Source organism: Barbatula barbatula, assembly GCF_947034865.1.
Source record: "Barbatula barbatula genome assembly, chromosome: 20".
NCBI classification, from domain to species: domain Eukaryota; kingdom Metazoa; phylum Chordata; class Actinopteri; order Cypriniformes; family Nemacheilidae; genus Barbatula; species Barbatula barbatula.
The window spans coordinates 9026073-9040304 of record NC_136783.1 but is presented as its reverse complement, the minus strand read 5'-3'; the positions used below and the strand labels follow the sequence as shown (position 1 = coordinate 9040304).

General features: G+C 37.9%; 2 protein-coding genes across 9 annotated transcripts; both read left to right on the top strand.

Moving 5' to 3' along the window:
- The first annotated feature begins 199 nt into the window (after positions 1-199).
- misp (mitotic spindle positioning) lies at positions 200-9401 on the top strand. 8 transcript variants are annotated; one of them, XM_079483557.1, is made up of 7 exons: positions 200-542; positions 725-877; positions 3957-4371; positions 4456-6318; positions 7110-7351; positions 7806-7844; positions 7917-9401. In XM_079483557.1, the coding sequence occupies exons 2-7, from the start codon at positions 818-820 to the stop codon at positions 8001-8003; spliced, it is 2706 nt and encodes a 901-aa protein (XP_079339683.1). In that variant the 5' UTR covers positions 200-542; positions 725-817; the 3' UTR covers positions 8004-9401. The 8 variants fall into 8 exon arrangements, with proteins under 8 accessions (XP_079339683.1, XP_079339681.1, XP_079339684.1 ...); XM_079483555.1 differs by having other exon boundaries at positions 3957-6318; XM_079483558.1 differs by lacking the exon at positions 7806-7844 and having other exon boundaries at positions 7917-9396.
- Positions 9402-10646: 1245 nt separating this feature from the next.
- LOC306909586 (solute carrier family 46 member 2) lies at positions 10647-12774 on the top strand (the record flags this gene model as incomplete). The annotated part of the gene is made up of 3 exons (XM_079483456.1): positions 10647-11598; positions 12294-12377; positions 12614-12774. The coding sequence occupies 3 exons, from the start codon at positions 10647-10649 to the stop codon at positions 12772-12774; spliced, it is 1197 nt and encodes a 398-aa protein (XP_079339582.1).
- Positions 12775-14232: the final 1458 nt, after the last annotated feature.

The window sequence follows — 14232 nt, the reverse complement described above, 5'->3', positions numbered from 1 at the left end:
ACCATAGCTGCAACACAGAACTAATCTGAGAGCACTGTGGTATTTTCACTACCATTGTCGATGACTAAACGACCAGGCTACAGAACAACTATGAGGTGTATTATGGGATAGTAGAGGGATATTTTCAGCTTTTGTTCTGGGGTTGCTGATGATAGCAGTATTCCAGACGGATATCCCTGCCCTCAGCACACTCACACACACACTTACATAGGCTTGCATGCAGTGAAACTCTCTGGAACCAAACATTGGCCAGGTTACGCCGTGTACCCATTTGGCCTTTTCTTTTGAGCTGATACCTCTTGGACCACGTTGTGGCTGTGAACTATATAGGTAGCACTAACACGCAGCCATATTGAAGCTATTGGAGGTGGGGCTTTGCCAGAGCAATTGAGCTCAAAACACAGGGTTTATGGGTGGTGGGTGAGGACTTGTGTCAGGTCTGACACCTACAGCAGTACTGCTGGGGTGAGCTGGGGCCAGGTTTTTTTTAGCAAGATAAATCAGTATTAGACACAGTCTCCTGTGGAACTCCAGAGAATGAGGTAAGTCCAATTATCACTGAGATCGAAGAAATGTATTGAAGTTTGATAGTGTATTTAATCATTATCATATAATCTGACCAAGTGCTTTCAGTGTGCTGATATCTAGTTCTATTTAAAGATTCTGTATTTAGGTACATAAAAGTTACCTTCTTGCTCTCACTCATAATTTAAAACTTCTTCAGGTTGGACTCATCAGCCGGGATTGAGTTAACTGCATAGTGTGAAACTCGGGTAGTATTGCAGGAAAACCATTAACTGATGCACACAGGACAGGCATGTTCAGATACACTCCTCCCTGGCAGGTGCTGTGTAAGAGCCTGGAACATGATTTTAAGGTAGGCTCACCTGTCACATGCTGTAAAATTATATCTGTTTGTATGTTACGGCTATCAAAAAGCTAAATTGCCCTGATCTTTTGGCAACATACAACATATATCAATTCAGATTTGTATAGTTTCAGTTTGTTCCATATGTATATAAGACCGAGACATGCATATATATACTAGGGTTGTCAAACGGTTAATTGCATCCAAAATAGTTTGTGTTCATATAATATATATCTGTGTACTGTACATATTAAGTTTGTGTCTATAAACACACACATACATGCATATACAGTATTTAAGAAAAATATTATATACAAATATTAATAAACGTTTATATATAATTTCAATTATTGGTAAATATAATGAAATAAAATGTCGGTTTTAAGGTGTATCTTTAATAACTATGTTTAGCACAATTAAAGACATATAAATGTCTAAACCATTTAGAATTAAATGATGACATTCTCTTGTGCAAAATTGGTTAATCCACATATTATTTCCTCTAAAATACAAAATTCAGGTCGCTGCGTGTAACATGTTTTAGACTGTCAGGTTGTAATTTTGCTTGATTTAAAAAAAAATTAAAATAAGATAAATAAATAAATGTATAAAACATTAAGACTGGACAAGAACCATGGTCTCCTTGAGTCTTGCACAGTTTAACCCAAAACCGCCTACTGAAACCTCTTGTCTTGGTTCTTGGTTTGTGTCCACTAGGTGTCAGGATTGTGTCAGGACCCCAAAAACGCTTGATGTTCACAAAGGTGAATGGACAATCTCAGTTATAAAACTGATCTGTTAAACAGTTACTCTGGATGATGTTAAAAAGGCTGGTGGAGGCCTGGCAATAAACTCAGGAATGTGATGAATTGGTGTCAAGCTCATTGCACAGCAAAGATTACGCATATGAAACTTAAACTTAATTTAAAGTGCACTGCTGTTGTTATCCTCACTTCAGTGAATATTTGGGGTCGCATGGATAGCTGTCCATTAAGGGGGGTGGGGTATATTTGACCTTGATTTATATTATCCTTCCTATCTGTATTCTTAGTTACATTCTTCATATTTGGGAAAAGTAGACCACCATTGCCCACAGCATATGTGTGACGACATGACATGCATTGTAGCATTGTGTCGAATTCACAATCCCTTTTTACTATAACTGAAACTACACACATACACTTAATAATTAATATTCAGGCCCATTTAAAATATCTTTCATTTTATCTGAACTTTGTTCAGTGTTGAGCTTTAAAATGAACGTGGCATGTCCCGATTATTTCTTGAAAAAAGGATTAAATAGTTTAGCCTCAATCTATCTGTCTTTTGCACACTGTCCATCAGTCTGGGTATGGGGCGTGTCTATTCAGGCATATGTGATATTAGCTGAACTTTGTCTGTAAAGTTTAACAGTGAAAACAGAGATGCATGTGACATTACAGAATCTCACTTCACTACTGATGTCTGAGGGTGAGTGTTTGGTCATATTCTTTAGCTCTCAGCTACGTGGAATATATATTCTAATGTATGAGTTTGTTTGAATAAATATATGAGGTTTATTTTAACAATGGACTAACAGAAATATCTGTGGGACAGTTTAGATATATGACGTGCTGAAAAACGTGACTGACTGTATGTTTGGTTAATGTTGAAACTATCTGAAACAACAGTAGGTTTTGAAATATGCAGTATTTTTGCTTCTGTTCTTATAGTGTTCAATTGTTAAAACTGTTCAAATTGAGAAAATTCTGCTTATGGGAAATGTAAAAACACCAAATCTAATATTGTATATAGTAATATAAAAAGTAAGTTACCAATCTGAAGACTTTTATTGTCACCACAGGCTAAAGGTTGCTCAGGCTGGCTATAAATCCTATGATATTTGTTTAGAAAATCTGTTACATCTGTCAGAAAGAAAGTAAAAAATAGACAGACAGAAAAAAAGAAACTTATTTAAACAAACTGTGTTATTTTGAGAATTTATCCAAACACTGCTTTTCTGCTATTGCCGACTGTTTCAGGTTTTAGAATAACAAGATCAAGTTTTTAAATGGCTATAAAGCTTTTATCTTGTAGGTTTCATTTTATATTCCAGCAAGCACTAGATATTCACTACGACACAAGTGTTTTGTGTCATGCTTTTCACATGTCATAATTTAATGAAGCTATCGTAGTTTTTTAGGGACGCCCCTTAAACAGTCCGAGCCAATCAGCAACAGGAGAGCTGTGGTTTCCAGGAAACTGTCCTGCTTTGAGTTTATCAGGGGTTCACAGTTCACCCTGTCACACATGGGCACTCACTGACAGCCAGTCTATGAGCAAAACTCCCTTACAACTACGTAAGCTTGCTTGAACGGGCGACAGTCTTATCTATTGTTTTGATGCAGTACTCGGTGGTGTCACTTAAAGTTTTTCCCCATGTTGAGAGTTATTTTTAAAAGTTTCATGTAGCAGGTAAGCATGGTCTTTTACATATGTAAATCATGTCTTCATATATGTAAGCCTATGTTTAATTTTAGTCTGAATTCAACTAAAAAATGTTGTTGATTAATCAGAACTATAATATGATCTCTGGTCATTTCAACTTAATATGAATAATGTTGTCTTGAAAGCCAACAATAATTGAAATTCACAAAGTTTTGTTTACATGTAGGAATATTATTTACTAGTACTTGTAGTGTTACACATTTGGCCAGTTTGGAGTTTTATATAAAGACTATTAGAGTTTACCCAAAATTAAATATTTTTGTCTGCAGAACACAAAAGAAGATATTTTGATTGAGTGTTGGTTGCAAAACAAAAATGTCCCCCATTGACAAAACCACTGAGACATTTCTTAAAATATATTTTTTGTTATATATTTTGTGTTCCACAAAAGAATGATTCATATACAGGTTTAAATGATATGCGGGTGAAGTAATGACAGAATTCTTATTTTTGAGTGAACTATCGCTTTAAGACAGTTTTACATATTTCAAATGTAAAATACATTTAAAGTACAGTACATATTTCAAGCATTGTCCACATTTGCACAGTAACTTTGAAGCTCAGCTGATACTCTGCTCTGTTTTTATTTTTTCCTACAAAGAGGCAGTCATCAATTGTGAAAGACAGACCGTATGATGCATGCACACATCCTTCAGAAGAGGTGCAGGCTGTGATCCATTCTCATCATTCTCCGACACCTCTTCCTAAACCTGCCCACAACCACCCACCCCCTCCAGTCCCCATGACCAGTACACCAAAGCGCTGGGTGATAAAACCCTTATCCCCAAAGTTGGAGCAGACAGATTTGCGCTCCATATTGAGCCCTACTGGCCGAATAAATTCACCAGACCCGTGGAGCAGCAGTCGGTACAGTGACTCTCTAAAGTTCAGCTTTGAAAGCGTATCAGTAACCGGGATGCAGCCCACTGTGATGGTTTCATACAGGAGTGAGGAGAACACACCAGACGTGGTGGTCCAGGCTCAGCAGGTAGCTGTGTCTGAAGATGGAAGTGACAGTGAGTATTGGAGACCCAGCAATGCCAGCAGCCCTGGAACCCAGAGCAGCAGCGGCTCACATACTGGGTTTTATTCTTTCATAGATGACCCGGCCAGCCCAGAGGCAGAGATGAATGAGGCCTACATGCTTTCTCCTGAGAGGCAGGCTAAACTGAACACTTTGAAGGATAAGAGCACCTTTAGGCTTCAGACGTACGTGGAGGAAAGGAGGCCTGGGAGACTGTTTGAAGAAAGTCACGATGACGAACCTTATCATGTCGAGGGTTTCTCTAAAGGGAATGAAGAAGAGGATAATTCAGATCGAATGGAGATCATCCGGAACCAGGCACCTAGGAAAAACCATGTCCTTAAAGAACAATGGAGTGCCTTGGAAAATCTGGATCTTAGTAGCACTCCCCAAAGACTTGTGGATGGATTTAGTCTGCGCTACTCCCCTGTCAGTTCAAAGGCTGAAGAGGTAAAGGTGGAGCCTGGCTCTATAGATAATCTGCAAATTGATTTTAACACTGCACGCCGGCAGTTTATAATGATGGAAGAGTCAAAGCAGAAATCCCTCCTGCAGAGTCCCCAACAGCTCACTTACTCCCCCAAACTGAGAGTAAGGACTCTCTCCCCAAAAGCCAGCATCTTCCCATCAAAGCAAGTTAGCCAAGAGAAAAGCCTTCAAGAAAACCCGATCCAATTGAGAACACAACTAGAGACAAAAATTAAGACTGTGAGTTCGACTGAGGACGCAGAAGACCAAGTTCAAAGTAGTGCCAGAGACGAGGTTGACTCTGGGCTCGGTGACCGAAGTGCAGGTTACGTTAGTGATGGAAGTATTTCAAATGACCCTTTAATTTCAGAAATTGGGAGTAACCTTTCAACGCACAATGAAGGGGAGACTCCTATTGAAAGGGAGATCAGAATCAACCAAGAACGGGAAAAAAACCTACGGCGATCAAGGGGGATCTTGCGAGCGGACAGTTCAGAGATGGTGGAGATCAGGACCAAGCCAATTCGGGCATACATGTCTCCAGAGATTAAGCCTACGAAACCCAAAGATACAAACAGGGTGAGCTTCCTCATTCAGAGAGGGTTTGAGCATGAGAAACGGCTAAAGAGCCAAAACAGTTTTTTAAGTCTCCATAGCCAAGAGCAGGCAGAAGTCAAAGCGAAGAGGAAGGCATATGAGTCACAACCAGATGAAGGTGCAATCACATCTTTGAGGACAAATCCCAAAGAGACTCCAACAAATGGAGAAAGGACATCTTCTGTAGAAGATCCTCCACATGAAAAGAAAAGTGACCTCTCCAACTCGGAGGATGTTCTGTCACCTTGCTGCCCCCATCGGCATCCAGATGAATCTTCGCTTCAGAGAAACTACACTGAGAGTAAAACATTTGAATACCAAGATGGAAAAGCCCATATTATAGAACGTCCTGTGGAAAATATCTCTTCTAAAATAAGGCTTTTTAAAGATAATATTTTTGAGACCCAATCCAGTACTTTCAAAACAAAGACAGAACCATTCTGGATCACTGAGAATGGGACCAGCATGCCACGGAAGAACAGATTATCCTCTCTAAATACTCTGTCCCAACCAGAACCCACAAAAAACAGCCGGTACACCCCAACTTATAAATCTCATCTCGAGCATACCACCTGGAGCCCTCAATTGCTGAATGCGCCAGACAGCATCCGTGAAGAAATCGAACAGGATCTCAAGCGAGAACAGGAGCTTCAGGAGCTGAGAGAGTCGAGTACCCAGTCCTTTCCAACAAACAGAGACATGGATAACTCGAAGAATGCCAAGAATGTAGAGCTAACTTCTAACAAATCTATATACCCACCAACCAGTGGTGAGGAAATGGTATTCTCACAACAAACTTCTCAAAAAGACTTGATTGAAGTGGATCATTATTCCTGGAGTCAGGACACCGCTGTTTCGAGATTATCAATACAAGGTAAAACTATTCAGTGTAATTACACTTTAAAATACCAGGAAGATATTAAGAGTTTGGTTCCAAAATGAGAAAACGCCTTTATTTTGTTTTTAAAATGTGCATTCCAATAAATAGAAATCCAACTGCAGTGGATTTGTTTTGATTTAAGTCACAATAACTACAATAATACAGGTTACTAACACAATAAAATACAATAAAAACATGATAACATAACAAAAAAATGATTTTTGTATTTTTTTATCTCATTTATGTCATTTTGGAACCAAACTCTTCATATATTCTCCTTAATTGAGGGACAGGTAGTTTTTGACAAATACTTTTCATAGCTCGTATCCATAACTGATTAACTTGTGTGCTAAATGTTTATGGCTGTCAGCAGCACCATGGAATGAGAAGGAATTGCCAACTGAATTTGTTTCTGAACTTTAGCCATGGCATGACATTCTTTTTGACTGGTGAATGATTAATCATTTACTTCATAGATGTACACACACATTTTACTGTAAAGATTGCCTCTTTGTTACCAAATGTACGAATGCATTGTCTTATCTAATATCATTCTTGTTAGTAATGTAGTATCAGTGTTCTCATTTTATGAACTGAAAACTCACATAAAATTAGGTCACAATATGCTCATCAGTGCAGTATCTTTAGACATACGAAAGTTCATATGCAGTTTGCAACGGTCTGTTTAGTGAATCAAGTAAACATACTTCTGAAAAGTATGGAACATGAGGAAACACAAGTTTTATGACTCCTTGAAGTAGCTGACTGGATTTTATTCTCTCCAGATAAAGGTCCAGAGTTGTCCTCACCATGGCTCAGTTCAAGATTGCCATCTATGTCCATAATGACACCCCAGCCTTGGGGGAGCACCAACCCTGTGTCCCCTACTGTTTCAAGGGTAACCCCAATAAAGCCCTCCAGCTCGCAGGCCGACGTGTCCTCGCCTCTCTCTCAGAAAGGTCTGTCTGAGACCCTGCTGAAAGATTTTAAAGACAGACGGGTCAAACTGAAGCTGGAGGAAAGTGCGGTGAGTGATCCATTTCATACTAAACTTTGTATGTTTTAGGGAGTAGTTTGAAGTCAAAAGTTGGTTCACACTGCCCTAGAAATGAGTTCACATGTGAGACACATCATGTACCCTTTACTATGAGGCCATCCACACGGAGATGTGTTTAGCTGTATCGTAAAAATGTTGTATCGTATCGCCATTTTCGAGCCCCTTGCGTTTTCGTGTGTACAGCCAATCCGTACATTTCTGAAACAATGATGTTATCACCCCAGTGTGCAAGGTTTATGGGCATGCTCCAAGTCTTCTTCTTCATTTTGAATGTATCTATGTGACAAAATTACAGCGCCACATACTGATTTGGAATAAATACTTCATAGTTTCCAAGATAATGTTTTTTTTGTTGTAAGTGCGAGGGATGGGAATAGAAATAGATTTTTTTTTCAAATCATACTCTTTTCTCATTGTCTCACAGTACGCTGGGATACAACCCGTTGATGACATTAATAATGAGGTGATATACTCTCTAGTGGATTTTGAATTACATCCAGTTTGATCCTGCGGTGTAACTGTTGTTTCTCCACAGGTTGTAGAAGCCACCCGTGTAACAAGGCATAAAAACCAGCGAGCCCTGCAGTGGGAGGCTGGCATGTACGCCAACCAGGAGGCATAAAATATCAGCACCAAGACAAGAGCATCGACACATGAGGAAACTGGTGCAGGTTGAATTCCTGATTGCATTTACAAGCACTCCGCTCTTTATAATGTCACCCTCAGTTTATATGGCTTTTCAGAGACGACTGCCATGGAGGAAGTAAGTGTAGGTGTGGAAAGCGTCTGCTTTGGGTGAATTTTATGAAATTAGCTTGTGTAAACACTTTCTTCATACTTTCCTCGCCAATTACTAGCATTTAATATAACATGTCAGGTGAATTTGTCTTGTGAGACAGTAAAACATCAATATGCTGATAAAGTTACTGACCTCCAAACCAAGCCCAGGTCAACCTGATTTTTATATCAGGAATAAATCCGAAGCAAAGTCTGGACCTGGATATCACAATACAATCAAACAATCTATGTTATACTGATGAGAACCATGACATATCCATAGTTATCTTTAGCTCTATTGTTTATAAGAAAATGAAATGGTAAACATTACAATCTACATTAAGATTATATAGATGGAAATTGATTCTACAAAATACTTTACTTTAGTATATAAATGACTGTGGACAGAAAAGCTGATTTTTATTCAGATTATACAGATATGCTTTTTTCTAAAAAAACAAGCTTACAAATTTTGATCAGATATTTTTAAAGCATCAGAGTATGTGCAATACAAATGTCTTTCTTTGCAAATATTATTGTGACAAGCTATCTCATCCCCAACATCCTAAACCCTCTAATATCTCACAATCACACAATGACAGTCATTCTAAGAATAACATTTGTGCGATATTTATAAAAAAAGTTGTACTTAATGTTATTTTGATGTTCTTCATATGTCCAATGCTGAAGAGAAACATGTACATTGTCTTGACACCCCGGCACTACAGCGCCCTCTAGAATATGTCTCTGTTATTACATGATGTTATGAACACAGGCTACTGGATGCTAGTCATGTTATTTGATTGTCTGCTTCTGTAAACAAAACATTTGTTTAACCTTTTCACGCAGAGTTAAAAATGTATCAACTGTTTCCGTGCAGTGAGCTTTTAATTGAATCAATATGTTTCAGTTTCCATGGTGACGTGGCATCTGAATGTGGCGCTTTGCTGACTGGCCAGCACAAGTTATTTGCTTGTACAAACCATAATAAATAAATCACACAAGTATTCATCATTTATTCAACGTTATTATTGAAGGGAGTTATGAATGCAGTCCTTTCCTTTTTTTCGTTCGAAACAAAACAAAGTTAGGCTGTCTACTATTTAAAAAATGAAGGATCAAACAGTTACTGTTCTGTATTTGCCAGTTCTTTTGTCTTTTTTTGTAATATCAGCTTAATATAAAAGCATAATATTAAACCACACTGCCCCTCTGTCTGTCTAGGGCAGGCAAGATTCAACACTGTGTTGTTTGTCCTCGTTCCTCTTCTGTGCTGTCCTTAACACAGTAAACCACTAGATCCTGCTGTCCACCTACATCCTGGGCATGACTGGAACTGCACTCATGTGATCTAAAAGTCATACCCGCAGCTAAATCATTTAAGGCAGTGGTTCTCAAAATCTTTCAGCATAATGCCCACTTGTAGTCTTATAGAGTGCATCCTTTGTGGTCCCTCTAAGAAAACACATCTCAACCTTATAATTCAAATGAAAGATAAGTATATTAAATGATGCATTGCTGAATCTTTCATTATTTTAGATGGAAGCCAAGCAATGTGTTAACTCCGATCTGTATCTTCATCTATACAAGCTCAAGAGTCAACAGCAGGTGGCACTGCGTCACTTCTAACAAAGCAGCTGGACAATAAGTGGAGTGGACATCTGAATTGGGTGACAAATGCTGCCATAACCCACAATTCATGCTTTTGTTAAATTTCAGTAAAACCGTCCCACTATCTAAAGGAAAAAAACATATTGTACTGTGTTGTAAAAGTGTATAAAACTTCATAGGAGAACTGAGAAAGTATGGTTGTATCTAGGGACCCAGCACCCTGAAATGAATTGAGAGGATATTTAAAAAAATGGATTTTTAAATGTTACATTTATGAAAAAGGAGTCGCATCACTAATCTTATGGGAAACTGCACGCGGAAGCATTTACAAGCAGAAACAAGTCTCCTTTAAAATCACTTTTATTTTAATCGCACATCTTATCATGTTTCAGGTGTAGTTGTCAGGTGAGGCTTTTTACTTTTGTTTAAAATCCATTTGTGGATAACATCCTGCGGGTATGTGTAGTGGGTTTTTCTTACTTTCAAACACATCTGTGTATTATATTATGTATGTGTGTGTATTATTTTAGACATATTTTATTTAAACTATTATCGTTTGAATATAAATGTTGAAATAACAAAAAAATTCTGCCTGTGTGAAGACAACGCAGTTTATCTTATATTGGTGAGACAGGAACATTTAGTCTGTATTTGCATGTAACTAAAATTATTGAGAAAGTGGAGAGTATTTTTCTGTAGTGAATTTTCTCAGATATACAAAACAACAATTATAGAGATCAATATAACTTATCACGAAACAGCAAAAAAGGAGTAGTGCTAAGCCAAAATCATAATAATATATAATCATATTTACCATTTGTGTTTAAGGTTATAACAAGCACGTCCTCAAGACATAAGCTCTGTGTCTGCCAAGCAAATGGGCATCATTCTGACTTTAGTGGAGCCAGTGGTGGTCATCAATAAACTGGGAACCTCTTTCTTCGAGATGGCTCTCACACAGACTATATACAACCACTCTCTGAAGACAACAGCAGGAGACAGTGATCGAGCACAGACGTTATCCTCACGCTTCCTTCTTATTCAGAGTGTAGTGTCCTCTGTGGCAGCTATGCTGTCCATCATACCTCTGAGCCGTATCGCTGACCATCACGGACCTAAAGTCTTTCTGGTGGCCTCTCAGATGGGTTCTGTTTTGGGCATGTTTATGCTTCTCATCTTCATGTACAGTGAGGTTCCTTTGGAGTTTCTGTACTTGGGTTCTTTGTTGCACGGCCTTAGTGGGGGCGGGCCAATGTTCTGGGCTGGGGTGGCCGCTCTGGCCGCCCTGAGCTCGGAGAAAGGCAAGCGCACTCTTAAACTGAACATCGTGGACTTTTGTTTTGGAGTTGCAGGGGTTGTGGGAGGTCTCCTGTCTGGATACCTCTACCAGATAGGACCTCCGGTTCTCCTCTCGATAGCAATTCTGGTCAGTGTGGTGGCACTGCTGTACTCCGTGTTTCTTCTCTCTGACGTGAGATGTTCTGAATCTGAGAGTGAGCCGTTGTTGCCAGAATCTGAGAGTGTGAACAGGATGGACAAGTTCTCTGTAGGGATGCTGATGGTTGCCATGATGGTTTTCATGGTGGGCATGGTTGGGGCAGAAAATGTGCTTCAGCTGTATGTTTTGAAGCCTCCTCTGAGCTGGAACTCAGTGTGGGCAGGATATGGCAGGGCTGCCACCAGTGCCATGTACCTCAGTAGCTTCCTAGGAGTCCTGATTCTGTTTAATGTGTTTGGAGACACGGCGCTCACTCTTGTGGGCATTGTATCCAACTGCGCTGGGATGGCTATTATGGCATTTGCCATCGAAAGTTGGGTCTACTTCTTGGGTAAGTCCACCTGAAAATATATTAAAAGATAATAAACAATAAAAAAGTATTATATAATACAATGGTCTGACTAGAGTTAACAGAATAATAAGCTTATTAGAGGGCCTTGAAAGGTACTGTAGGCATGTTTTCAAATGACATGCATTACATCTCCAAACCAGCAGGTGTCTCTGATATTGCTTTACTGGGAAAGCACAGTGTAAATAAAACAAAATAAAAACAAAAATAAAAAATAGAATAGAATTGAATTGAATTGAATAGATGAAGACATTTTTTTTACAATTCCTGGTATCATACCTTTAGAAACTCCACATAAAATAAAATCCAGTCAAATAAACACTAAAGTTTAATTTAAGTCTTAAGTGTTTATTGTCAATATTCTTTAGTGCGTTTCTCTGAGTCCACTTTAGTCACAAAACATTTTCACAATATTTACACAAAATACACTATACAAATAGACTTTATAATTAAAATACCATACATCATAAAAACATGAATAATATTGCACATTGTGTAAATAAGTAACGTCCCATATGTAAGTAACATTGCACATGTTGGTTGAAAGAAGTGAGAAGGTAAAGTATGGTAATACACCTCAGTATAAGAAACCTGCCTTTTGGCACACTCATTAAAAGTAAAAGATTTGAAATTGTGGTTTCTAGCATGTTTCTACATAGATGTGTTGTTTAAAACAGCCAGAGGTGTCATGATGTTGGCCTGCGCTCCCATGCCAACACTGCGAGCGATGCTGTCCAAGAATCTGCATCCCCAACAATATGGTAATATCAAAACAATAGAAAAATTTACTTAAGAAATCAATTTAATTCATGCACAGTGCATAATATATTATAGCTATGGTACTCTGTGTCAGTTTGGTGTTGTGTTTAGCTGGTTAACCAATATGGTCTTAAAAAGAAGCTGGTTGACCAAATTAGTCTTGCTTAGCAGGAAGACCAGCATCCACAGGAAATCATGTTGTTTTGTTCTTTATTAAGAATTATTCACTGTGTCTCAGGGCGAGTTTTCGGGATGCTCCAGTTGGTTCTGGCTGTGACTGAACTTTTGTCTAATGTCTTCTTCACCTCCATCTACCCGCTGACTCTCAGCTGGTTCGCTGGATTCTGCTTTCTGCTCTCCAGTGGCATTAGCTACATGAGTACTGTTCCGATCCTGTGAGTACAGCTGCCCCTTTGGGCAGACCACCACACAACATCTGTCTCAATATTCATTCGATTAATGTATATCAAATGCATATACTTTAAACAGAACTGCTGCGAAATCACTACAGCTGCTCTTCCTTTTTTTCCCTTGCAGTTATCTAAATGGCAGAATAAGACATGAAGCCATTTGAGAATGAAGCATATTATTCTATTTTCATTCATAATAATCTCATCTGGACTGTATATTCACATTAAAAATGATTTCCTAAATGTAACATTGATTTCTTTGAACTATTGTATGAAATAGATTTAATTGTAAAAATACATTACAGTAATGCCAAACAATTGGAGAGACAAGTTGTATGGGTAGGAATATAATATCGGAATGCTATTCAAAAGGTATAGGATCACTTATTCATTCCTTTTTAATATTTGTTCTAGTGATGCACCGATAACATTTTTTAAAGGACTAGTACAAGTGCAGATACAATTTTTTCTGCTACTCGGCCATACCGATGCCTGTACCTTTTCACAACAAAGTGAGACTAATACAAATAGAATTGCTCCATAATTACACATAACTCCTCCTTAAACACACTATGACAAAATAAACCATTTTATGTGCTTTTCACAAACTTTCAAAGCAAATTTCACAACAAATGTCTGTCAGTTCTGTCAATACTGTCACATGAGGTATCGGTCTTTTGTTTCGGTCCATTTTAACGAGTACATGAGCTCAGTATCTGGACCGATACCGATACTGATAATGGTCTGGGTGCATCCCTTATTTTTTCTAGATTGTAGATTAACACAAAGGCAACAAAAACATAATGTGTTGTAATCCCATCTGTTCTGGGCTCTTATTGGCTGCCTTTTTCTCATTATTAAGTCCAAATAATACATTTCAAAAAACCTTTTTCTTAAAAATAAGATTTGTTGTCCACAAAAACTTGAAAATATATAAAACAATGCCTTTAGATTAAATTATTTATTATTATAAGAGCATTAACATTTCAGTCAAGTGATCCTAAACACATAAAATAAAAACATACACAAATTCTAAAACATAAGAATATATGTGTTGTGAAAACAAAATACATTTTTAAATAATTTGTTGCATTTTATTGTAAGAAAAGAACGTTGTTACTATATTTTGTTTTAATAAACAACAATTTTCTTGTTTTAGTCTTTTCCTATATTGATGGCAACTCATACTTCTGATCCTTGTTTCTCTTTTCACATTTTCTCTACATCCTGTATATAATTGATGACCTGCGTTCGAATCTTTATATAAAGTCATCTTTTATCTGTTATGTCCAAAAGTGTCCACGTGGTGTCACCTAATCTAAAACAAGGTCTTCACAAAGCACTCATCTAATACAATTATCTGTATAAATAACACAAGATGGTTAAATACGGATGAAAATAACCTTTAAGGTCTTCTAATTGTTTAAATATGGTCACATTTTGGAAA

What these genes read in the sequence shown, in the direction of transcription:
- misp (XM_079483555.1), top strand. Translation starts at nt 818, where the DNA reads ATGTTCAGATACACTCCTCCCTGGCAGGTGCTGTGTAAGAGCCTGGAA. An exon ending in GCCTGGAACATGATTTTAAG is followed by an intron (nt 878 to 3,956) that starts GTAGGCTCACCT and finishes TTTCCTACAAAG; the next exon opens with AGGCAGTCATCAATTGTGAA. An exon ending in TGAAGCTGGAGGAAAGTGCG is followed by an intron (nt 7,352 to 7,805) that starts GTGAGTGATCCA and finishes ATTGTCTCACAG; the next exon opens with TACGCTGGGATACAACCCGT.